Source organism: Callorhinus ursinus, unplaced genomic scaffold (assembly GCF_003265705.2).
Source record: "Callorhinus ursinus isolate GAN/ISIS: 27379988/994484 unplaced genomic scaffold, GSC_fseal_2.0 scaffold46, whole genome shotgun sequence".
NCBI classification, from domain to species: domain Eukaryota; kingdom Metazoa; phylum Chordata; class Mammalia; order Carnivora; family Otariidae; genus Callorhinus; species Callorhinus ursinus.
The window spans coordinates 4,489,654-4,516,743 of NW_027397108.1; the positions used below are offsets into that span (position 1 = coordinate 4,489,654).

General features: G+C 47.0%; 1 protein-coding gene across 2 annotated transcripts in view; it reads right to left on the bottom strand.

The window, feature by feature from the left end:
* CDYL2 (chromodomain Y like 2) overlaps nucleotides 1–27,090 on the bottom strand; it is a 73,059-nt gene that overhangs the window by 21,302 nt on the left and 24,667 nt on the right. For both annotated transcript variants that reach the window (XM_073882322.1, XM_025860467.2), the window contains one exon: nucleotides 6,039–6,256. In XM_073882322.1, coding sequence (XP_073738423.1) covers nucleotides 6,039–6,256 — 218 coding nt within the window. The remainder of the gene's footprint in view (nucleotides 1–6,038; nucleotides 6,257–27,090) is intronic.

A 27,090-nucleotide genomic window follows, 5' to 3' on the forward strand; every position in this document is an offset into this window, starting at 1 on the left:
GTATCCCCATCTTGCAGGTAAAGCAAGGGAGACTCAGAGTAGTGGTGTGAAGCTGCCCGAGGTCAGCAGCAAGAGGCAGAACCATGATACGAATCTCACCCCCAAATCCCTTCTCTTTCTACCACTCCATATTGTAGGATGACTTAAAAAAATGGGTGAAAAAAAATAGGGCTGGATGTCAGTGCGAATGGAGAATCTCTCAGCCTATGTTCTGTGAGGATGGGAGAGGCACTTTCCATTCTAACAGGGTATGAGCCACCGATTCATTTTGAACATCAAAAAAGCGAAGAGGCCACTATCTTGTGGGTCCTTTAATCCATCTGCCTCCAGAAATAGACACACTCTGAACAATCCACGAACTCTATTTCTCTGAGAGGCAAATAAAAGAAAACCCCGCTGTAAAGACGTGAGCTGCCATTCCGCACACGACTCAGAGAGTAGCCTCTCTCTCTGAGGCCACATTTACTTGTCAATTAGTAAAGACAAAATCAAACAAAACAGCCACCTCCTTTATGAGTTAAATGGAAAGTAAATTTGTGTTTCATTCATGTGACAAAAGTACAAACTATATGTATTTTTTTAATTTAAAGAATGTTATATCTAGTTAGCATAGCTTTCTTTTGCCTTTCTCGTGTCGATAACCCAATTTGGACTGATGGCTGAGGTTCCACCTCCTTGAAGGACCCCAAATTGTATAACGTACCTGGTTTGTTCAAAGTAAAACATTCTAAAATGATTACTCCCTTGCTTCCTTAAATTCCTCTGCCGCACCCACATGGTCACTTGCTGGGCTATAACCGACCAGTGCCCTCAGAGGCTGCTGGGGAATGCCTCTGTAATAAATGGTCCAAGACTGCTATGCATTTTGAAGCCCTAAATATGTTCTTGAGATTTATTGCCCTTGTTAGACCCTTGCTAGCTGTCACTTACTCCAGGTGTCAGTATCTGCCAGAGAAAGCACACGCCCCTGCTACTTCTACCTTCTGATCTGCCATGGGTTGGAACCGGATAACCAAATTCATTAGAAGTAGGTTGAAAGGGGGAGTAGACCACAGTCCCTCTTTCTACTTCATCTTTACTTGCTGAAATCAGCCACCCAGGGCCCATCTCACCTGTGACCACCTTCCTGAACGCTTTCCCAAATATCCCTGACTAAACGCAAACTCTTCCTTCTCCCAACACCCCACGTGTCCCTCTGTGACCCTTGTGACAAGCCCCCTTGTAGAATGTGAGCGTCCTTGCCTCACCCTACCTCCTGCTTGACGATGATCCCCTCCATGGGAGTCATACCCTTGTGGAATCCCCTCCCCATGAGTGTAGACCGGATCGAACAGCTCATGCCTAACCACAAGGTCCAAGAATGACAGGATGTCCCGTTCAAGAGGGGACTGAGATACAACAAGACACAGCTTGTCTCGGCTGTCCTCTTTTGCTCTCCCTCCTCCTTGGAGCTCTCAGTCTGGGGAAGCAGACCATGTCATGAGGAGCCCATATGGAGTAGCCATAAAGGGGAGACTGATGGCTCTGGCCAGCATGGACCTGCCAGCAGCCACTTGGGTGAGCTTGGAATTGGATCCTCTTCCACGCCTTCAGCAGAGACCACAGCCCCAGGCAACATGCCTTGACTCCAGGCTTTGAGAGACCCCGAGCCAGAAGCATCCAACTAAGCCATCCCAGGATTCCTGACCCAGAGAAACTGAGATAATGTTCATTGTTTTAAGATGCTAAGTTTAGGGCAATTTGTTATGCAGGGATACATAACTAATACAATTCCTTAAAAGCTAAAATAGATGAGACTTCTACTTACCTGTATAACCCTTGTAACACCTAGTCCAGAACCTCACACATAAAAAAATTTAATAAATGTTTATTGATTTGAATGAGTGGCATAATATTTACCTTTTCAAGAAGCTTACAGTGTAATGGGGGTGGAACCTGGTATTTAACAAATTATCACACAAATGCATGTACATTAACAACAGTAACAAGTTCCAGAAGGGAGGGGCGCCTAGTGCTGGGAAAGCTCCTGAGAGGGGCATGTCACCTGGGCAGGGATCTGGGGGGTGGGGACGGATCCCATGGAAGTAGTGGTTGAGCTGAAACCTGAATGAAGTGCAAGGCCACTAGGCAAGGATGTTTCAGTCAGAAGTACAGGTATATGCAAAAGCCCTGGGGGCAGGTGTGAGCATGAAAGAAAGCCAGGCTGACTGGAGTGCAGAAGAAGAGAAGGGGGATGTGTGGTACGAGGCAAGGAGGCTAGCACAGGAGGGCAGGTCAGAACATACCAGCCTCGCAGGCTACATGAACAGCTGTGATTCTTAATCAGAGCAACTAGGAATCACTGAGGTGTTTGAAGTATGTGCACACACATGTGCGTGCGTGCATGTGCGTGTGTGTGTGTGTAGAAGGGGTGACTTGATCAGATTTGCATTCCTGGCAGACCACTGTGCCCACATTGAGGGGAATGGATTATAGGGTAGGAAAGATGAAAGAGCGTGCTTGTTAGCAGGTTATTACAACAATCCGGACAGAATATAATGGTCCTGATGGAAATAGAGAGAAGAAAGCCTATTAGTGGGCTATTCAAAGATGAAAGTTAATAGGCCTCAGGGGTGTGTGGATGTGGTGGGTAGATCAAGATGGTATGAGGTGTGACTCCCACATGTCTGGTGTGCTCCCTCGGACAGGGGTGGTACAGTTCGCTGAGGCTGGGAGCACTGCAGAAAACCGGGAGTTGAGAGAGGGCTTGGCGTCTTCAATGGGGAAGTGGATGGGCTTTTAATCACCAACACTTTGGGCAATCTATTTTGCTGGTTCTTTCCTAAAGGGGCATTTTCATTATTTTCCTGGTTCTGTGCTATATTCCAGACAGGAGCAATATTACCACATACCCACTGGCCTCAGAATCTAGTTAACACACTCAGTAATGTATGAATTTCTGCCCATGAGGCCAATCCAACCAATGTCCCATATACAACTAGAAAAAGAAATTCAATTATGACATGCAGGGTGGCCTCGCCCCAGTTGCTCCATGAGTAAGTAAGGCTGGGCCTGCTGGAGGCTGTTAAATCACCTCTGCTTCGTCTTAATAATGATGGGAACACTTACTGAACACTTCCTATGTGCCAGGCATTCTGTGAGCCTCTCTGCAGACATTATCTCTAATCCCACAAGCAAGATACAGTATAACTTCTACGAACGAGGAAGCTCAAAGAGGTAAGGTGACTCCCCACGGCAAGCTGGTGGAGGCAGGACTGGAGCCTAGGCCACCAGACTCCAGAATCTATACTCCTCTGCTAACAACACCTCTTCTTTTCACTGAGATCTTTCTTTCAGGGCTACTTTGCCCAGCTGGCCGGCTTATCTACAGAGTCAATCCACTTTGGTTGTCAAGATGGCTGAAAACACCAGATCAGTATTTTTTCTCCATTTTCCTCCCATTCTGTTACTGACAGACACCAATTAGGAAAGGAACCGCTAAATCACCAAACCTCCATCTCAGGAATTGGAAGCCACACATGTTCCGTGGTGAGTAGGCAATGGTTAACGCATAAAGCTACTCCAAAGAGATAGGATGAACTGGGAGACCCCATATTGATTCAATTTATTGAAGGAAAATGCTGTGCCTTTTCAAAGCATGCTTTCAAAAAGTAGTGAAGGAGAAAAAACTCCGAGAAGAGTTGGTCTCGTACAGATATTTCAAACTGAGCTTAAAATAACAAGGCTTCCAGGTGTATAAACGTGTGAAGGGCAGCCTCTGGGGTAAACCTTGATGGTTTACACCACTTTCTGAGGGTGTAAGAGAGAGACCCCAAAAGACCATGCTTAGAGGAGGGGCAGCAAGTGACCAGCAGCCCCACAAACTGCAAAGGTTTTAGCTACATCTCTTGCCTTAAGACAATCATAGTCCTGACTATCACACACACAGTCCCTTGAAGGAACTATAGTTTACATAAATCGTAACGATAAGACATGTGATTACAAGTTCAAGGACACAGCACCTCCCACCCCACCCCACTTGCTGGGCCTCCCCAAGTGTACCGGATACACTGGGCAATGCCAGACCACCCTGCCGAGCCCAGTCTGGGCAGATGGCCACTCCTTGACTGTGTCCCTGTGGTTAACACACCTCTGTGGTTTAGCCTCTGTGTCTTCACTACTACTGTGGAATCAGTACAGGATATCACAGGACAGGGAAAGGGAGGTGGGGACTTTGCTGTCTTCCATGGGCCAGGTGCTGGGCTGAGTGTGAGAAACAATATGGTGGGCACGGGTGGCAAGGGTCCTGCCCCCTTAAGCTGACGGGACCCTAGGCCTAAGTTCTCTAAACCTGCATTGTCTCATCTGTAAGAGGTGGATCAGGAGAACCGTACATCAGAAGGGTCCTGGGAGAAGGAAATGGGATAAGCGGCAAATTCAAAAGACAAAGAGCCGCTGGTAGCTGGTGTGGTCAAGGTGTTTGTCATTGACCCCTCTGCCGCCTTGTGGCAGTTCGGTCTAGTTGGGGAGGGCTTCTTGGATGAGTCTTTTCCCACATTTGCACCATCAAGAATCTGTTAAAAAACATTAATCATTTCTTCATTGCTCCCACTCAGTACCCCAGATCTTAAACGGTGCTATCTATGTAACGGCATTAAATATCCACTGTCTCCCCATTCTGTTCACCTAAAATGTAAGCATGGTTAGCATTAAAAAGGTAAGGTGGAAGAAACAGGTAAAAGGGACTTCATCAAAATTTTAAACATCGTACATCCAAGGACGCCATCGAGAAAGTAACAAGTCCCAGAATGAGAGCGTATTTTCAGATCATATGTCTGACAAAGAAGTCTTAAAACTCAACAGTCAAAAACAATTTAAGGAACAGGCAAAAGATGTGAATAGACATTTCTCCAAAGAAGACAGACAGACAGACAGCCAATAAGCTCACGAAAAGATGCCCAATATCATTAGTCATCAGGAAAGTGCACATCAAGACCTCAGTGAGATGCCACCTCACACCCACTCCAACAGCCAAATAACAAGAACAGATAATAACAAGTGTCAACAAGGATGCGGAGACACCAGAGCTCTTGGCCAGTGGGAATGGAAAATGGCACAGCCACCGTGAAAAACAGGCCGGCAGTTCCTCAAAAAGTTAAATACGGAGTTACCATATGACCCAGCAGTTCCGCACAGAGGAATATAGCCAAGAGCACTGAAAACACGTTCATACACAAACTCGTACACAAACGTTCGCAGCGATACTCATCGTAACACAGTAGTCAAAAATGGAACCAATACAAATGCCCATCACTGTCCATCAGTCGATGGACAAAATGTGGCATATCCATACAAGGGAAGGAAGGAAGCACAGACGTGCACTACCCCATGGATGAACCTTGAAAACACTATGCTCGGTGCAAGGAGCCGGTCACAAATCACATATAATACACTTCCATTTACATGAAATGTCCAGAATAGGCAAATCTGTAGAGACAGAAAGTAGATCGGTGGTTGCCGGGGACCATGGGAGGGGATGGCAGTGGGCATGGGGTTTCCTTTGGGGGTGATGGAAATGTGCTGGAACTAGATCGTGGTGATGGTTACATGACCTTGAGAATATACTTAAAAAGTGTACATGTTAAAAGGGTGAAATTCATGGTATGTGAATTCTATCTCAATTGAAAAAAAAATAAGTGAGCTGAGTGAATAGGATTCCTTCCAAAGCAAGGAAATTTGACACACTTGAAAAAGCCCAAGATACGGTGTTTAGAGTCTGGGGCTGCCCTCTGACTAAAGCTGGGACCCAGATTGTTTTCTGAAACTCTCCATTTACTGGGGTCTTCATCTGTAAAATGGGATAGTATCATTACTTGGTCATAAAGATCAGATGGATAATGTATGCAAAGTGATTAGCACATGGTGTCCCACAGTCAAGTTTGCATGTGTGTTGGCTATAGTCACTGGCTCCCTGATGGAACAAAGAGAGAGCCAGTGCCCCATTCTGAATGAGAAGCCCTCTCCAGCCTGACCCTCCCCTCAGGTCCCCTGTCTCTCACCTCGGGGGTCAGTGCGTTGTTGTCCGAGGTCTGGCTGGACAGCAGGATGTGTGTGAACCCCTCTTCCTTCCGCACGACAATGTCCCGAAACCTACAGTTGCTTTCGTTCTGGCGGACGCTGTACCTGAGCCTCTTGTCAAAGACATAGTCCTTCTCTGCTTCCAGCTTCCTCTTCACGGGGCTGTGCAGGTTTAATCCCCCGTTGGTCAGAGCAGAGCCTTCCAAAATCAGATAACCAAAGTGAGAAACTGACATAGGAACAAGCACACGAGAGGGTGATCACAAAACGTTCAGGCTGGATGTGGCTGGGACCTCCATGCACCCTCTGTTCTTGGGTGGAGAAGGGCCCAGGGCTTAATTGCTTCATCTCCAAATGTGCACCAGGACAGACAGCGCTCTCTGTGGAGGGCCCCAAGGGATGACCCTTGATCCCCCTCCCACACATCTACCATGAGCCTCCGCCTCTGCTCATGTGCCTTCAGTAGCAAGGAACCCACTACTTTGAAAACTGATAGCCACAAAACAAAACAAACAGACCAACCAAAACACTGCAGCTTTATTCATAATCACCACAAACTGGAAGCAACCGATATGTCTTTCACTAGGTGAATGAATAAACAAACTGGTACATTCGTAGTGTGGAATATTATTCAGCCATAAAAAGAAATTTGTTATCAAGCTGTGAATGTACACAAATGAATCCTGGATGCTATTTCTAAGTGAAAGAGGCCAGTGTGAAGGGCTAGGCCTGGCACAATTCCCATTACAGAGAATCAGCCAAACGATCAGTGGTTTCCAGGGATCAGGCAGAAGAAGAGAAGATGGAACAGGGAAAACACGGGGTATTCTGAGGGCGGTGAAACGACAATGATGAATGTGGGACATTAAACCTTTGTGAAAACCCAAAGAACTTTGCCGCACAGACAGTGAAGCTTAAAGGATGCAAATTAAAAAAAAATAAATTTAGAAGACTGGGGAAATCCAAGGGTGGCACGCAGCATGTGATCAAAGAATCGAACCGTATGACCAACGTGTGAACCACCTCACCGGACGGGGGCGGGAGGCCCTCGGCACCTCAGAAACCCTAGGAATGACTGGAGTCTGTAAAACCAAAGGCAAGATAGCCCATAGAGAAAGCTTGTCCTCCAGCTGGTGAAGCCCATTCCCGTGGAGGTGGATGAGAGTTCAGATTCTGATACCATTATCCATGTGTCCTGGGACTGAATGGTTAAATGAATGGATGGCAGATGGCAGGAGCAACGCTTCTCACAGTTGGAGTGGGAGTTTACAGATCAGCGAGGGGAGGGGGCTAGAAGGATCCATGTGGCTGTGGGTTCAGAGTGGAAGACATCAGGATGAACTCATGTTTAGCTTAACACAGATACAGATAGTTACATGTGGACATAGTTACAGGTATGTGTGCATACGCAGGGCACTATACACATGTGTATTTCCTCCAACTGTCAGCTGAGAGGGCCCAGAACCATCGACACCCCAATAGCAGCGAGCATACCAAGGGCCCAAATGTTGGTTTCTGATACGATTCCCAGTAAAAGGAACCAGGACTCCCTGAAGAAATGGCAGATTCCAGGCCTGGGGCAGGAAACACAGAGTATAAGCTTGTAGTGGTGGGAAGGAAGTAGTAAAAAAATAAAAAATAATAATCTCTGCAGTGAAGAGACATGTCAAAAGGACAGAGGCGCCAACTGAAAGAGCTCCCAATGGCCAAACGTGCAACAACATGAGCAACGCAATAGACTAGAATTGCATTATAACTGAAAGTATAAAATCAATACCCGTGAGTCCATACTGATGTCAGTAAATAATCAAATTCATAAATAAATGGGGGGAGAAGAGACAAATCTCCCATGCAGAGGAAGTCCAAACAGTTTCTGCAGATTCTCTGCCTGCAGAGAGGTGGAGCCTAAGTCCCCAGTTGTTAAGTGTGGGCATCGCACAGCATGGAAAGTTGGGGGACGGGGGTCGTAACTAGACAGCGGAGAAACCTGACTGGGGCAGATGGAGAAGCCAAAGCCCCTCAGCCAGGTGACGGAGACCAACAACAACAGTGATGAGTCACGGTGATGGCGTGTGCCCTCAACACAATGTGTGGCGTGTGCCCTCAACACAATGTGTGGGAACCCCCCCACAAAAAAAAATCCTAAAAAACCCTACATTCCCCCATTTCTAGGCATGAGAAAAAGATCGAACAAATTCAAATCAAAGGGCACTCTATGGAATACTTCCATCAGTACATTTCGAAACAGTCAAGGTCATCAAACACCAGGAAAGTCGGAGAAACCATCACAGCCCAGAGGAGCCTGAGGAGACATGACAACTCACTGTAATGTGAGATCCTACATGGGATTCTGGAACAGACGTTAAGCAAAAACTAAGGAAACCTGAATAAAGTAAGGACTTTGGTTAATGACAACGTATCATGACTGGTTCATCAACTGTAGCAAATGCACCACTCTAAGGTAAGATGTTAATAACGGGAGGGAGCTGAGTGTGGCATATAGAGAAACTCTCTGTATTACCCTCCCAATATTTCCGTTAAGTCTAAAATTGTTTTAAAAAGTGAAGTTTACTTTATTTTAAAATTAAGTTAATAATAATAATTTTTTAAAGACCCAACAAAACAGTTCTCAGGCAATTCTGACATGCAGGCAGGTTTGAGAACCTGACCAGCGGTTCTTACACTTGAACGTGCATCAGGATCACCTGGAGGACTGTTAAAATTCCACCTGCTGGGCCCCACCCCAACCACTGCTGCCACTGCTTCAGCAACCAGGCTCTGAGAACCAGGGTCCAGACAAATCAGGGGGTCATCCATCACTAGGCACCTCCCTGATGCTCAGGTGAGCCCTCTGCTTGAACACTGGTGAAGGTCTGAAGATCTTGTTGAGTGTCCCCATTGCTGCTGGGGGTGGTGGGTGACTGCCCCATGCAATCGGTGAGCTGGGCACTGCAGGGAGGTAGGAGGAGGGGGTACGAGGAAACACAGAGAGGGACTTACTACTTGTTGGAGCCTTCCATTTAGTTTTTGGCAGGGATGCTGGAACCCAATCAGAAGCTGGCCCCCCAAAGCCCAGCCTGCCCCCTACTTGGGAAAATTACTGTGTGGACAGAGTGAACATGCCCTGGTGGCTGATCCTCTGAGAGCAGCTTAGGAGTATCAAGAAAGAGAACATATTTAAAAGACCTAGGACATAGTAAGCAATGTATGAATGGCGGCTCTTACTTGCTTTATAATCATTATTGCTTGGCTCAGCACAAAAGTAATCCAGGAATATTTTCTGCATGAACCCTGTCTCCCCAACAATACTGTAAGCATCTTAAGGGCAGGATCACTGTCACACACAACACAGCCCAGCATAATACCTGTGCACCAAGAAATCCACGGGAATTATTCCGTGGCCCCTGGAGCCTTGAGTCACCCTTGGGGTGGACTCAGATCCTTACTTAGCCTCGTGGGCCTCAGAATCTCAAGAACCAAGTCCAAGGCAGGGAGCAGGAAATGATTCCCTGGACGGACCCCTCCTCCTACACACCGGGTCCCCACCCAGGTGGGCGCCCAGCCACAAAGTGGCAGAGAAGCAGCGGGGCCTGTGTTGTTGGGCAGCTTCCTTGAAGCCTCCCCCTTTTGTACTGTTCCATTACTCAAAGCAACTGGGCTTTGTCAAGCCCCACTATGCGGGTAAAATGATTCAATGAACTCCGGAAAGTAAACGCAAGCATTTAATTAAAAGGCTGGTGTAGAGGGAGCTGTTTCTTCAGGGTTAACCTCAAAACCTTCGGCTCCTCGGAAGAGCTCCCTAATTGGAGCTGGCCAGGGTTTCTGCAGCAGCCCGGGCAGATCCGTGCCATGGCCTTGCTGGAAGAGGTTAGCATATCACAGGAGCTGCTCTTGGAGGGCACTGGCTCCCGCCTGTGCGAAGTCAGAAGCTCAGGGCTTGTGCAGGTCAGTGCCTTCCAAGTCTGGAAGGTCCGCCCCCTCCCCCAATCAAGTCAAGGCACTAATTAACAATTGTATGAGAGAGGAGGACGGGAGGCTTACCTTTTGTGAGCAGTTCTCTAGGTTGTCTACAAATTTCTCAACAGGCCTATGAAACTGCCTGTCTTTGTCTATTTTGCAGGTGACGAAAAGTGAGTAACTGGCTGGAAGTCACAAAGATTTTAAGTGGTGAAGCCAGGGCTGGAGTCAGCTCTCCCTCATTTTATTTGTTCATTTGAAATCTGATTATTTATCACCTCCTATGGACCGGCTAGAGGCTAGATGATGGAGATCCAACAAAAATCAGAGAGCTAAGGTCCCTGCCCTCACAGAGTTTGCTTCGGGTCGGGGAGATGAAAAGTCAACAAGGAAACTATTACCTAAAATTGGGACACATGAGAAAATATCAAGTGACGTGACAGAGAATAATGGGGGCGGGGGGGTCTCTGAGTTCAAAGCCTGTGGTCTTTCTGCAAGAGCACAGGATAAAGCAGCCCCGAAAGGACCATCTGACCAAATAAACCACAAAACTACCTGAGGAAAACAGACCTCTTTATTCTCTATCAGGCCACTGGGCTCCCACCTCTGATGGTGACTTGAAGGATGTACCATCTCTGGGCCAAAAAGAGCCTCCTTGAGAGCCTGAATTCACATCTGAACCTAAGTGGCTAACATGGGCCCTGCATTTTAGGAGATTCCAAGCAAAGCTGCCCTCCAGAGACCCTCAGGTGCTGGCCTCACACCGAGCTGCCCTCAAAGCCTCTCCCCCTCTGTGGCATCATGCTTCCTGAGACTGTGGCGGGCTGACCGGAAAGACACCACGGGAAACAGAACATGCTGGAAGCATGGAAGCTGAGGGCTCTGCAGCCAGACAGCATGGAAATTCCAGCCCCGTATTTGCTAACTGGGGGAAGCTGGAAGGCCACATGAGCTCTTGAGCATTGGCCTCCTTGATGAGAAGATGGGGCTAACAGGGCCTGCTTTTCAGGGTTGTTTTGAGTTCAGTTAAAGAACCAATAGGGGATTAGCAAGTGCCTAGTCATCCTAGGTACTTCACAAACGTTGGCTGAAGGACCCCAAGTCATTCCAAAAAAGAAGAATTAACTGCTGAGCGCTCCTCCTCCCAGCCTCTAAGGCTGAGGCACAGACCCAGGCCAGGATGTGGTGTTCCAGACACAGAGAGCTGACCGCCCTGTGAGTCCAAAAATCAGGGGGAAACCCAACAATAGGCCAGCCTTCAGCCCCTCACACGCCTTCTCATGAGCCGCAAGGCTGGGCGGCTCACTCATCCACACTCTGTGCCCCCATTACCCATGTGTGGATTGGGAAAAAAACATTCCTGCCTCACAGGATTGTTGCCAAGTAAAGGAAGTGACGGCAGCTGCATTCCTGGGACACAGGACAGTTTCCTTCCTTCTTTTCCCCTCAAACCTTCCCACATTCCTTCCTTCAGGGTAAGTACAAAGGAGTTTTTGACGTTAAGAAGGTTCCATAAAATCACGCTCTGACACAGCCCCTCTGCTCCAAACACGCGGAAGTGGCAGATAAATACTGGGCTCACAAATAAGATAACCATCTCTGTGCGTGAGAGGCAGAATGTCGACACAAAGCACTACATGGTGCTGGGGGCTGGGAGTGCTGGGCAGGAAGCACACTCCAGGGCGGCAGGAACCAGTGTCCCACACAAGACGGAAGAGGGGACCCAGGCCCAGGGCTTGACCCCAGGGCATGGCCCAAGGCCCCCTCCATGAAGGCAGGCCAACAATAAGAAAACCACCTGCTGCCCACAGCCACAGCTTTGCTGGGAGCTCCGGGCCAGGTGGAGGCAAACACAAACTATCAGAGAGGGAGGGGAGAAGAGAGAAAGCAAAGAAAATCAAAACACAACTTTCCCTCTTAACACGAGCCTGTACACCAAAATTCCAAAACCTGCAGACATCTAACGCTCAGAAACCAAGCCAACAAAATCAACACTTATGACATGAGTTACTCCAAAGAAGATAAAATGAGTATCATGGAACAATCTGACAAGGACTTTAAAACAGGAATGTTTTGAATGCTCAAAGTGACAGATGAAAGGGAAAAAAAATAGATTCATTGAAAATAAACAAGAAATTCTCAAACAAAAACAGAAGAAAAAGAAAGGGTGGTAGTAAGGTAAAGAACAAATGAGAAGAAAAATGGCAAATGGGAGAAAAATATTTGCACATCATGGATAAAAGACTAAGACCCCCAGATTGTAAGAAGTTTTAAAGACGAGACAGAAGGCCCCAAATTCCTCCTTTAACAAAGAGTGGACAGAAGATAGGGGCAGGCACCTACAAATATTACATGAAAATAGCCCTTAAACATAAAACCTCAATTTTCTTTGATAATGCAAATTAAAATCCCAAAATAATGGAGTAAGAATTAAAACTACACTGAGACACCATTTCTCACCCACCCACTTGGTGGAAGTTCAAAATCCTGACACTCTGCTCTGCTACAGAGGATGTGGGGAGTCGGGCATTCTCTTAATTGTGGGTGGAAGGCAAAATGGCATAAAAGCAACGGCAGGGAATTTGGCAACATGTGACAAAGCTGTTTATGCACTTACTCTCAAGCCAGCAATCCAATTCTGGAAACATGACATCAACATAAATCTCTAACAGTACAAAAATATATGTGCCTACAATGACTCCTTACAGCACTCTTTGCAATTGCAAAATATTGGAAACTATTTAAATATTGAAGCATGGGTTGGGGACAGAAACTAGGGTGCATCCACACGATGGAATACTACACAGCTGTAAAAAAGAATGAACACTCTCTCTATGCACTAATAGGGAGTGGTTTCCAAAATATATCTTCAAGTGGAGAGAGACCAGGTGCAAAAGTACTTCACATTTAGTGTAAAAAAAAAAGGGAAAGAGATAAATCTGATTTTTTTTTTCAGAAAGAAACACAGGTGGAATATACCAGAAGATGATGAAAATATAAGTGGGCACAAGTCGTTTGGCAGGGAGAATAGAGGAGAAGGGGGAGGGGAGAGATGACATTGTTCTGAGTACATTTTTTCTGTTTTAAGTCCTGTAAGTATATTAAAGCATGTCAAGAAAATAAAATCAGGGAGGATGAAGAATAACTGAATGCAAACAGAAAGAGAGGAATCTAATCCTCTCTCAAATGAATAACATAAGCACACTGGGGGAGGGTAGAGAACCAATATAAGTAACTTTTGAATACAAAATTATGACTTATACACCCTTGAACTCTCCCTAGTGGGTTTGTTTTCACAGAGCTTAGGGTGGAACAATTCCAGAATTATTTTATAGGCAGTATAGGGTTGAGCAAATGAGTAAATGTGTGATGTTGTGGAGAGACAGGGTTCACTCAATGGAAGAAGGGTCAAACAAATACGGATTGGGGATGGTGAGGAAGAAATCAGTGGGATTGGAATGGAAGAAATTTGGACCATAATAGAAAAAATTGGAAAATGGATCATAGATTAAATTATTGTACCAATGTTAAGTTTCTGAAATTTGTAACTGTACTGTAGTGGCTTAAGAGAGTATCCTTTTTCTTAGAAAATACCCATACTGAATATTAAGGGATAAAGAGGCATGATGCATGCAATCCATACTCAAATGGTTCAGAAAAAGAATAATAATCTGTATATAATTTATAGTAACTTATCAATTATAGTAACTTCTGAGTGTGTATGTATGTAAATCTATATCTAAACATATATACACATACATATACATAAACATATGGAGAAAGAGAGGGCAAACATGATTAAAATGTTTAAAAAAAACCCAATGAATGTGAAAAGAGCCTCTTTATGATGTTTTCTGTAAGTTTTAAAATTACTTCAAAGCAAAAAGTCAAACACACTTTTAAACAAATATCCTGCAAAATAAGAATCAAACTAAAATTCCATTCATGGGATAACTCTAAGAAAAGAATATATGAAGAGGTAATAGCTGAGTATTTTCTAGAACCTAAAAAAAAGGGCAAGTTCTTAGTTTGAAAGAGCACTCTGGTTACTAAGCAAGACGAAGACACAAATGATAATGAAACTGCAGAATGTCATGGGTAAAGAGAAGATCTTAAAATGTAGCCTGGAGAGGGAAAAAAAAAAATCACATTATCAGGAAGGGTTTACAGACTGATAGCAACAGTGACAACACTGGCCTGGGAAGAAAAAGGAACTTCTGCCAGCATCTTCTTCTGCTGAGAAAACCAGTATCAACCAAGACTTTTATACCCAGCTAAAACAGCATTTAAAGGCCTGCATAAGTGGGCATTTTTCAGATACCCCAATGTCAACAGCATTTATCTACCAGAGTCTAAAGGAATTACAAAGAGAAACTTCACCATGTAAAACAGTTAATTCAGAGGAAGACATAGGACTCAAGAAACAAAACTGGTCTTAAAAATTTTCAATCTATGAAAAAAAATTCATAAATGTAATCACTTGTATTGAAAATAATAAGCACAATCTTTGGTGTTTAACAACATTGGGTGTACAAAACAAAAACAAGGTGTCCAATGAGAATTTAAAGCCAAGTAGTATCCTCCTTGCTATATCCAATAGGAGGACATCCTATTTGTTTGAAAAAAATTCATAGTTGAGTATGAATGCTAAAATTTAAGAATACAAATACAATATGTGGCTGACTTCCAAGTCAGCCTAGTGCGAAGGAACCTATAAAATGTGCAGTTCAATAAAAAAGCTTCAAAATGTCAGGGAATGGGGATGGGAGAAGGAGCAGAGAAACAGAATGCAAAATAGAAAAAAAAATCCAAATATATTAATAATTGCACTAATCTGTGAGAAGATTAGGTTAATATATTAAAAGATAGAGATGATCAGATTGAACAAAAGATGAAAGAATCCAGGTGGGTGAAGGATTCCCTAAGGAGAGACCTTTAAAGACAGAAAAAGTCATCTCAGCTCAGCTATAGGGAAGAGGAAACTGGGCCAGTGAACTGAGAAATGGAGGGACGGCTCCAAAACTATCAAGAAATGGCGTGCAGCTATCAATCACATGAAGGAAAGGTGTGTCAGGAAATGCACTGCAGTTTGTAAGATCCACAAAGAGAAACAGAAAAACAAGGGAAGCTGCCTTGGGATGGGGGAGGGCAGAGGTAAAGGGCTGGAGGGGGCCAGAGAGGACGGCATAGACGAGTGGTGGACCACAGGAGACTTCTACCACACAGTATCAGCTTTCAAGAAACACGTGCAGTCCAGGCAGGGTTCGGGGTCTCTGCCCATTTTCCCCACCAAGACCACGTCAAACCTCAGGTGCAGAAGGGCACAGGGAGGAAGGAAGGGAAAGTTCAAACAGATCACCAGAGGATCCCAACTGAGGGATGCACAATCCATGCTACTTCCACACTTACATGGTCTCTCTCAGGAACTCAGGCAACTCTTTGATTATCACAGGCAGCGGGGCTAGGAGAGATCTCTACACCTGCCCAGAACCATCCAAAATGGAGACTTCAGGGTCAGTACAGCCTCATCTCCAAAGTCCTTTCTCTCGATGGCTCACTATATGCAATACCTATATGTTGTTGGGTACTTAGTACGCAATTCACATAGCTTACCTCATCTAACTCTAACACTAACCCCATAAGACACAATTTTATCCCCATTTTACAGAAGAGTAAACCAAAAGCCAAGGTCATCATGCCAATCAGACAGTGCCAGGATAGGGTTTAACCTCCAGCATCTTGATGTCAAACCTGATGCTTAATTCAAGCACCAGGGCTCAAATCTAACACTAGTCCTGGGTCATCCCACTGGTGTTGGCTCTGCTTTTCTTTAAGAGCCCAGTCTTTACTGAACAGTGCAGGAAGGAAAATTTGGACATTACACCTGGACAGGTGTCATGTGATGCTATTACCAAGCCGACCTCATTTTGCTGTGTTATCATCATCTCTACACCTGCTTGATGCCCCCACTGAACTCTCTGGGGACAAGCCTGAGAGTTACTCACTTCTGCACCTGCAGGACTGAGCACAGTGCCTGGTAAACAGCAACTGCTCTACGAAGTGCTCATCAGGGAAATGAATGAGTAAAAAACAAATGGAGCAACTCCACTGTACCACGTGCCAACTTCGTAATTAACACTCCTGACGTTGGGATGCATTCCATATTCATTTCTCAATGTACTGGTCACACTTCAACACCTTTGTACTAGTCCCGTGCGTGAAAACATTTGTTTTTTTGAAATCAGATTGATCTTACACCTAGATGACTCATATCACACCTGGCCCTTCTGCCTCATGGCAGCCGAGCGAGATCTCACCTTTCAGAGACACCCAGGGAAACAACACAATGTCAGTGCTATGAATTTTCCTTCCCTTGCACAGAAACTAGTAACACCATTCATGGTCTGAGCCATCAGAACACAGAAGGAAGAGGTCAAGAAACCGGAGCCCCTCTCTGTTCTGGAATACCCATGTGCTAAAGGCCTCACTCCTCTCAAGGTTACCTGCTTGGGAAGTCTTCCAGAGCAGCTCATCCCTCTCCTTGTGGCTGTTTGTACATCCTTCTTCTTTTACAGCCTTTACTCTCCCTTCCACCATCCACTCAGCACATAATTAGTGAGTGCCTAAGAGATGTCTGGCACCTGGGACACGGTGATGGGCAGAAACAGACAGGGATCCTGCTTTTCAACAGAACGTCCCACCATGATGGAAATGTTCTATGCCTGCACTGCCCAATACAGCAGCCAACAGTTGCACACGGCTATTGAAATTTTAAAATTTATGTTTAATTTTCATTAACTGAAATCTCACCACATGTGACTGGTAGCCACCATACTGGACAGTGCAGGTCATCATGCTGCAGGATAATTATCTTGCATACCTTGTAAATCCTGACATACCTTTTCTGGACTGTCTGACTCCCACCCCACCCTCAGACAGAGTCATAAAGACAAAGGCCATGTTGGTCATTCTTAAATCTCCAGGACCAGTGCAGCCCAGCACACAGAAATGGTTCAGGCATTGCTGAACCCAATCAATGAGTGGATTAAGGAATAAGTCCTAGACATATAATAGAGGATCTGCAGAAGTTTCCATCTCCCAACCCAAGGAGAGGGAGTGAGAACAAGAGGCCGGAGAGCAGGATAGGGGTCTGCTCCTGGCCCCATGGAAAGATGCAAGCCCAGGCATCACCCATCCTGCCCATTCTCCCTACTACTCCAGTCATGATCAGTGCCTCGGGAAGCAGATAGATTCACAGAGAGGTGGGACGGCTGGGACCACCTTAAGGGCAAGTCACACTGTAGCGCCTTCAGCTACAAACTATGGCAGAGGGGTGGGTGGTAAGAAGGCTTAAAGTAAACAAAAGAGAAGACTCATCAGTTCCACAGTTGAGCGAAACCATCACTTTGTTGACTGTAGGGTTAGGGTTTTCCAGCTGCAGTTCTTAGAAGAGAAAGTGATAGTTCTTGTGCATGAGAGCCATTTCCTGGTCTGTGGTTGACTCACCCAAGATCCCTAAAGCGTTGTGGACGGTTCTGACAGCACCCCGAGAGGGGAAGGCGGGGGTGGGGGTGGGGGTGCAAGGTTTACACGGCCAGCGCATCAGAAGGAATCAGACCCAGCAGTTGAGGACAGCGGTGTCTTTCAACAGAAGCATGGCTGGGCAGTCAGGATCTTCAGAGGGGACGAGGGGGGGACCTGAAGTTGAAAACACCCTCTGTCACTGCACCCACTAGTGTCACGAAGAGTTCAAAGTACCCAACCTGCCCCTGAACTCAATATGTGTGTGTTATTTCAAGCTGGTCACGGTCCCAGCCCCAGTCCCCAAGTACAGAATCCCTGAATTCAAAAGCAAAGTCCAAACTGATGAATTTTTAAAAATCATACTTAGTCATGTTAGCCATCATCTGGCATGTTATAATGATGCCTCTTGACATGTCATGAATTTTAGGAAAGTTGAGGTTCCAACATTACTTAGAATTGCTGGGAGGGATAGAGCCTCCACAAGAGGCAGAGTTTGTCCTTGACTCACAGACCTGTCTGCAAGGCCATCCTTGCCCAGCTACCTCCAGAGTTGACAGCAAGTTTAAACGAGAAATCTAATCCTTTCTGCAACTGGGATTTCTATTAAGGAGTCCACTGCGTATTCTCTTCCATAGCAAAGGACTACACAAAACACAGAAATGCAACCCAAATGAAATGCACTCTGAGAAATGGACCTGCGGTACTCTTGACGGGGGGCAGGGCCGGGAGGGGCAGGGCTGGGGGCGGTGGAGGGGGGAGCTCAGGCGTTTAATTAAGAGCCTGCGAGACCCCAGAATATTAAGGGAGAAGAAGCGTAGCAAGGAGGGCCCTCACGGCAGATGGTGAAAGCAACTGTCAGAAAGACAAGGGAAAGGGGGTTGCTGCTGCAAAGAACCTGACAAAACATTAGCTCTCCATGTCACGTCCCCAGGAGCAGGGAGCGCAATGTGAGAACGCGGGACAGCCCGAGGTGGGGGGGGGGGGGGGACAGTGACATAGTGAACGGGGGCGGCGGGGTGAACCTGGCACAGGACCCACATCTTATAGCAGCAAGGGATTCTCACTTTCTCCCTTTTGTCCGTTCATGCATCCACTCCCTCATTTGGCAGGTGTATCTTAAGCACCTATAACAGGCCCAGCACTTCGAGGTGCTGGAAACACAGCTGTGAACAGAATAGAGACCACGCCCGCCTTCATGGAGCTCAGGATCGCATGGAGTGAGGGAAGCAGAGAGCACTACATGATCAGGTTGTGACCCTTACACACTGAGGTACGTGCTGTCCATGAAGAAATACTGCTCTATGTGTGCAAACAAACTGGACTCCGACTGACACGGGGAATCGCTCTTTGGGTGAGCCATGAAGGAGGAGGAGAGGTCAATCGCCCACATGAGGGCTGGTGGGAGGGGAACACACACACAGAGCACAGGGAGACAGGTGTGGACAGGGCGCCAGGCAGGCTGGATCGGGTAGGCTCTGGAGGCCTTGCAGAGTCTGGGTTCTATGAAGGACTTCCTCAGCCTCTTCCAGAAAGAATCCAAAAACACCCTCCTACTGCAGGCTCCACCTGTCCGGTTCTCCAGCCAACCCTGACTGCACAGGGAACTCCCTGGAGCTTCAGCCTCCCCTGCAGGGTGGACTACAATTGGCCGGACTGCCACATTCCTTGTGATATGGCTCCAGGCACCCACATGTGGATCCCTGGCTCTGTAGCCCCGTGCCTTCCGTCACCAGCCCTACCATCGTGCCTTCTTCCTGACTCATTCTGGCCCCTTCTATCAGATTTCAACTTGTGCCTCACCTCCTCCAAGAAGCCCTCTCTTTGGAAAACAGTGTGGAGGTGCCTCAGAGAATTAAAAATAGAGCTACCCTACGACCCAGCAATTGCACTTCTGGGTATTTACCCCAAAGACACAGATGTAGTGAAAAGAAGGGCCATATGCACCCCAATGTTCATAGCAGCAATGTCCGCAACAGCCAAACGGTGGAAAGAGCCGAGATGCCCTTCAACAGACGAACGGATAAAGAAGATGTGGTCCTTATAGACAATGGAATATTACTCAGCCATCAGAAAGGATGAACATGGATGGGACTGGAGGAGATTATGCTAAGTGAAGTAAGTCAAGCAGAGAAAGTCAATTATCATCTGGTTTCACTTATTTGTGGAACATAAGGAATAGTATGGAGGACATTAGGAGAAGGAAGGGAAAAATGAAGGGGAGGGATCGGAGGGGGAGACGAACCATGAGAGACTCTGGACTCTGAGAAACAAACTGAGGGTTTCAGAGGGGAGGGGGGCGGGAGGGGATGGGTTAGCCCGGGGACGGGTGTTAAGGAGGGCACGTACTGCGTGGAGCACGAAAACAATGTTATATGAAAACAATGGATCATGGATCGCTACATCCAAAACGAATGATGTATTGTATGGTGACTAACATAACATAATAAAATAAAATAAAATAAAAAAAGAAGCCCTCTCTAACTCCCTGCCCAAGATGGCTTAGGCATCCCTGCCTATAGTTACTTCAGGATCATCTGCTTATCTCTCCGTGGTACTAGGAACTAGAGTTATTTGTCTAAATAGTGCCTGGCATATCACAGTCACTCGACGAGGACGGGTTGAGTTAACATCTATTAGAAAGGAGTGATACCCACAATCTGTTAAGTGCTCTAAAACGCAAGTAGGAAAATACAAAGATCCAGCTAGAAAACCGGGAGAGGTTTGAAATAATAGGAGCTAGTATTTATCAAATGTCTACCCTAGGGCAGGTAATATTCTTAGGGCTTTCTGTGAAGGAGTTCACTTATTCTGTACCCTAGTCCCATGAGACAGGACTGTATCTGCAGTTTATGAATGAGGAACTTGGCCCAGAGAGGCTGAGCCACTTGCCAGAGGCGATGCAAACAAATGCCTTGGTCTACCCACCACGCTGAGCGTTGGTGGCCAGACGAGGTTCGGGCCACTAGCAGGGAGAGAAACACCCCCGGCAGGAAAACAAGAAGAGGCTCAGGCTCATTTGTAAACTGAAATCACAACGACAGAGCTTGGAAAAGCATGACGAAGACTTGGCAAGAGCTAGGGTTGGCAAGAGGGTGTCTTTGGAGGCAGCTTAAAATGTCTATCAGAGAGAGGACAGTCTGGACACTGGAAAACTCCGGGCAGCTCAAAGGGGAAGCAGATCCACATGCCTGACACAAATGGGTTTTTAAGTTAAATCAAGATGTTCTCATCATTTCCAGTCTTTACTTGGATGTCACCTTCTCACCGAGGCCTCAGATTCTTGTTGTGTGTGTGTGGTGTGTGTTCCTTTTAATCTGAGGCCCACAGGGGAATCGCTCACTACAAGCCATTCCTGGAATGCCAAGTCAGCATCTTTGGAACCACTACAGATGTCTCAGAGGCAGGCCCCAGGGGCGCTGACCAGAATCATGCCCCAGGACACAGGGAAACATGTGCTGGTTTGAACTTAAATCGCTGCAGTGCCTTTTTTTCCTTCTTAAAACTGTTCACAGACCTCTGAGAGTGTTAGCATCGCTGGGCCTGGCACCACGCCCCAAGTCCTCCCCTTGACTCCCTGTGTCTCAACCTCTTTGACTGAGCCTCAGTTTCCCCATCTAGAGGCAAGGCCAATCATGGCAAACCTTGTTGTGTGGCTATGTTGTTCCGTTACTAACTCAGAGAAACGCTGAGGGGAATGAATGCTATTCCGTATGCTGGACACAGAGGAGGAGCTCAGCACCACCAGTATCATAATCATCAAAGAAGACTGGCCTTTTGTCCGAGTGCTGGGGGTGTGGGGATAAGCCATGCGCCTGGGGGTCCATCCCGACGGGGAGGAGGAGCTTTTCACCAAAGTTGGCAGGCTGATTTTCATTTCTGTTCTGAGACCCTCTGTAGACAGTGCACCCCCTTACTGCTCGTATCCTCCGGGGGGGAGAGGGTAGAGGTCGCTTCCACTGCTCACCCACTTGCTTGGGTTCACCACTGATGAATGACGGCTTGGGAACAGTTCCTAAGACTTGTTTTGAGGTAGTCGAGAGGGGAAAAGAATATCTGAGCTGACAAGGAAAGTGATGAGTCGATTTCCGAATCTTGACATCAGCTTCTCTGGATGCCAAAAATCAAATCCAGGAGTGGGGAACTGACCACAATGTTGATTTCCCCCTTGGACTTCCCATGGGTCAGGTGACAGTCAGATTTTCCATCCCCGTCTGGTGCTTTCGCTCCGAGGCAGCGGCCAAGTTGGAAGGTCTTCACATTACCCCGTAAGAGAGTTTTAAGTTCATTCATTAGCACCCACCACTTACTTGCCACACTTTGAAAGACAAACCGGACAAACCCCCTAGGCTGCAGTTGTTGCTGTTACTGGTTTGGAAAATGACCCACTTCTGAATCACAGCAAGATTGGTCAGAGTCTGGGCCTGGGAGTGGATGTCTAAAGTGTGTCCCAAGAGGACCTGTACCAGGGAAAAGAGATACCTGCGTTCATAAGAGGCCGCTGATGTGGTTCACTCCATGGCTGGGAGCTGCTGACCGTGACACTCGGAGCCAGCAGCCCCTAGGCCTCTTCCGGAGGCAGGCTGAGCACCTCAAGAAGCAGTGGTGATTCTAAAGGTCATGACCTGGGGTCATTTTCAGGACATGGAGTGAGAAGTTTCTGGAGGTCACAATTTTGAGGAAGTATCCGGGACTGTGAGCACTATATCCTTAAGCAGAACTGACCTATGATTTTCCTTGCTCTTCCCCTCCTTATCTGGTTTGGAAATCCAGGTTACACTCACCTCGTCAAAGGAGGTGGAGTGCCTCCATTTTTTCCTCTTCTCCGCAATCATTTGGATAAGACAGGGATTATCTGTTCTAAAGTATTTGGTAGACTCGCCTATAAAACCATCTGGGCCTTGTTTGCCTTCTTCCTGCTATTTTTGAGAGCTTCGTAATGATGGAGTTAATAATTTCTTTAATAGTTATGGGTCTATTCAGGTTTTCTGGTCGTCCTTGAGTTCATTTCCTTAAGTTGTATTTTTTTTAGGGAATGGCCATCTTGTCCACAGTTTCAAACTTAATGGCACAGAGTTAGTCACACTGTCTCAGGCTTAGGAGTCTATCCTTCCAGTAATGAGCAACAAGGGTAAGTCCAAGTGCCCCATCAGCACCCCCGCCCTCCCAAATCAGGGCATGTGTTTGTCAGGGGTCAGGGTTTTAGGAACTGTCTTATACTGCTCGTGAGCTAGAGGGGCAGTGGTGGAGAGGCCAGCTCCGGAGTCGAATTGCCTGGATTTCTCTCCTAGTTCCGACCTGGGCACACATACCCTTAGTTTCCTCCTCTGTAAAATGGGTAGAACCACCAAAGCTAGCTCTCAGGACCATATGAGGATCATAAAAAGTACTTCGTAAACCCCAAGGCCTCGTCGCAGGGGAGTTCTCATCCTCTAAAACTTTGAACTCTAACTTTTCATTTCACAGACTTTGAACTTAGGATTCTTGTGAATGCCAACTCAAGGTCCAGAGCAAAAGCACTCCCGCTCTGTCCAGTACCACCAACTGGTATTCACAACCACCATCTGTCATTTTCATCTCAACCCTCTTGGTGCTCTTTAGTCTAGAGCAGTAGATCTGCAAGTGGTGTCCCCGGACCGGCAGCAGCATCTGGGAACTTTCTAGAAGTGCAGACTCTCGGGCTCTACTCCACATCTACTGAATCAGACACTTGGCAGGTGGGCATGACAACCTTGTGTTTTGACATACCCTTCAGGGGATTCTGATGCCGGCTCCATGTGTGAGAGCCCTAAGTTCTTAAAAGCCACAGGGCACTACCCACGCTCCTGCTGAGTCCTGAGGTGCTTTTAAAACATGCTTATTCCCCGATGATCAGTGAAGGGCAAAATGATAATCATGCAGGAAAAGGAGTGGGAAGAGATAAACAAACATTATAGAAGTGAAAGCTGAGATCATTTTAAAAGATCAATGGAGAGAAATGGCAAATGTTGCCTGTTTGTGTGGGGTGACTCATTCAGTGATAGGAACCATTCTGAAAACACTGAATCAAGCAGCATCCGAGCTGCAGTCCCTGCATGACAGGCAACAGTTATCAGGACGCAAGGAAAGGATTCTCTAGAATTCCAAGAAAAGCGAACGTGGGGCCACAGGCTTGGCATCAACACTGGAAGCTCAATGGCTTCACGGACATTCGGGAGAAAGCTGGGCACCTGTGGGTTGTGCTCGCGCTCAGGGTGGAATGCTGGCTCGCAGTTAGGGATGTTGCCACAGGTTAGAGGCTCATCCGAATCTTAAAAAGTACTGATGCTTTGGCCCGTATCAGACAAGAGTGAGCGAGCCAGTTCTCCTGGACCAGGCCAGGAGAGAAGCCAGCCAACTCAACAGCTTTTCCGTACAGATGAAACCGGTCTATTTTAGAGAAAAAGAGAGAGAGAGAGAGTGTGTAAGACAGAGAGAGATGCCTGGTAGAAAAGTGCATCAGCAAGAAGTGATGTCAAGTTTTAAACCTTTGGAGGACCAAATCACATTCCCACTTCCATAAGCTTAGCATCTAACGTGTAACTTTGGCTCTACCAGCAAATGGATCCATGAACCACTGCTGAGAAACCAAATACTTCCTCTGCAATGACTGTATAGTTAAAATTCAGCATTTAAAATGCATAACCCACACCCTGCCCCTGAGATCTGGATTCATTCGATTGGGGTGGAGCCCATTTTTAACAAGCTCCCCAAGGGATACTGAGGCAGATGGTTCCGGACCACAGAGCCATTTGTCATTACCAGAGGAGTCAGAATCGAGAGCAGTATTCAGTCGCTGCACACATTTCACAAACATCGCTGGGGAAAATGCAGGCTGAAACCAAAACACCACCCGCCAGAGCCCCAATTTAGCATTTGTTCCCACAGCACAGATCAGGGAAGTCAGCAGTAAATGAGTAACGTGTTACATAAGTTGCTTTTCTGTATGCAGAACCTTAATTCACCAACGAGAAGTTAAAATCATATAAAAAGCAACAGCCCACCCCCAAAACAAATGCTGGGAAGGCGAAGCCAGGATCTCCCCAGCCCCTTCTGGGAGCCAAGGATAGTCCCTTCTCTGTGCTGCAAACCCGACTGGCTCACCTTGTGCCACTAGGCACCAGATCCTTTGGTGGAGGTGGGGAAAAGTGGAGTGAGGGAAATGGGGAGGAAGACAACAGTCAAGTTTCCACATGGGCATGGACACTGGCTTCATCGAGACTTTCCTCCGGTTGAAAACGTAAGTGGAGCCATGTTTTACTTGACTACGCCTCTGACCCCTTGCTGGCAAGTTCTGGAACCACAAAACCCCTCTGTTTTGAGTCTTATCTAAGAACCCCGAATCGCTTTCTCTCTTTGGTTAAGGATTCCCAGTCTTTTCTTTTCCCCAGTTATCCTAAGACCTAAGATAGTAAGCTAGTTCTAACTAGAATGTTAAAGGCTGATAGTGCTTGGAGAATTTATCAGCCCAGTGACCACAGAGGATGTGAATGTGGGCAAAGCTATACCATGTATGTAATATACATGTCACCTCTTCCACTGAACCTCTCAGGAACCTCTCAACACTGACCTGGAGCCATCCACTCTCATCTTACTGGGAGAAGTCCTTACCTATCTTTTTATCGCTCCAAGCACCTAGCATGGTGACTAACCCTTAGGAAGAGCTTTAAAAAAAAAAAAAAAAAAAAGCATTGAATTGACTTAAATTGACATCTAATGTGAGCCTTAATTGCCACCCCCATTTTGCCACAGAGCACGTTTCAAAATGCATTAGAGTCACCTGGGGTGCTTGCTAAAAACCCATGTTCTGGGCTCCACCCCAGACTTACTAAGTCAGACTCTATGGGACCGTCATTTTTAACAAGGTGCTAGGTGATCTTACACACATAAAATGTGAGAACGGCAGCTCTGACCTTACAGGGGAATCTCAAGGACACCAACACCATGGAATGTAATTAAGCCAAAGAGCCCTTTGAGCATGCCCAAAACAGAACAAAACAGAAGCAGGTATTTTCTTCCCCTCTGTCCAGGTACATGCCCAAGTAGAGAACATTCAACATCGGTGAGAAAAATGAGGCCAATAAGAGACCAGAGACAAGACAGGTCTAGAGAAGCATTCTGGAGTCAAGAACGGGATTTAACAAGGCCACCTCGGATCCCAGCAGGCTCGTCCTCACCCCCCCCCCGGCTGTGGGGTACCATGCCCCATCGGCAGATCATGAACCAGGGGGCGTCGACGAGGCCCAAAATGGAGAGCAGACGGCAAGGAGCTCTGCCCCACTTTGGAAAGTCATGTGGAATGAGAGGTGTACCTCCATCTCGACTTCTCCACAAGCCTGGCTTCTCTGCTCCACCCTGCAGGCCGGTGGCCACAGTCAGCAAGCCGCCCCCCGCCCCCCGCTTCTCCTTGCACTCTTGCAGCAGCCACATTCTGAGCCGGGCAGAGGACTGCTACCAGCCAGGGTGCGGGGCATCATGCGCAGGTTCCTTGCATCCACACCCAAGAAACCTCAGAAGTTCCCCTCACCAGCCGTCCTCCCCGAGACAGGGAATCCCTCTCCCGTAGGCAGCTGTCAGGGGAACGTCAAACATGGATGTTTATGCCAGGCCTCATTGACACAAGCCCACTCCTCCCCGAGAGATGAATTTTTAAAACAAACAGTTTTTACATATGCTAGCAGGCAGAGTCATGTCAGCATCAGGGATCCCCAGACGGAAACGTGAGTCAATCTGGGGCAGACACTGCTAAATAAATCTTGTTTGGGTGAAATGCCTCTCTCTGGAGAAAGAGGAACCTCAAAGCAGATCGCTCAGATTCCCTGGCAAGATTCCCTAAAGGCGCCCCCGGCTCTGGCAGTGGGGCATGCCCTGAGCACTTGGCACTCTAAAGTCACCATCGCTCTCCTGTGCATTTGCCCCCTCCTGGGAGTTCTGTGAGCCCGTCCCACCTGCGTCCCACACCCCTATGCCCACATACACTCTGGTTCCACCCAGGGCATCAGATGTCCCTTCCCTTTTGGGCCCGGGTTGTCCACGCTCATCCTGAGGCTTAGGTTCTGACAGCTAAAGAGAAAAATGCCACCACCTAGACACACAAGTGTCTGAGAAATGAGCGAGTATAGGGAACGCCTACAGATGGCTAACCTGGAAGATCCGCTAAGGCTTAGTCAAGAAGTAATTTCACTATTAAGGAAATGTCAGGTTTGGGAGCTTTAATTACCTGGGTCATTGCCTCCTCTTTCCTTAACTTTGCCTGTGGGCACCTGGTAAAACGGAGGAATTCCGTAACCTTTGCTGGGTTGCTTCCAGGGTGGAAGAAGAAGGTGCAAACACAAAGAATTAGCAGAGGATGTGGTCGGGGAAGCATCCAGGACCTCTACAGACATGGGGCCAGATCCCCCGGGCCAGCAACAGATGAGGCGCAAGAGGCTCCAGCTTAAGAACGGGTTTGGAGAATTTCAGTCCAAACTGGGTCTGAGAAGAGGGGCAGACCCCACCTTTCTGGGCTACACTGCGGAAGGCTCAATGAGATTGAAA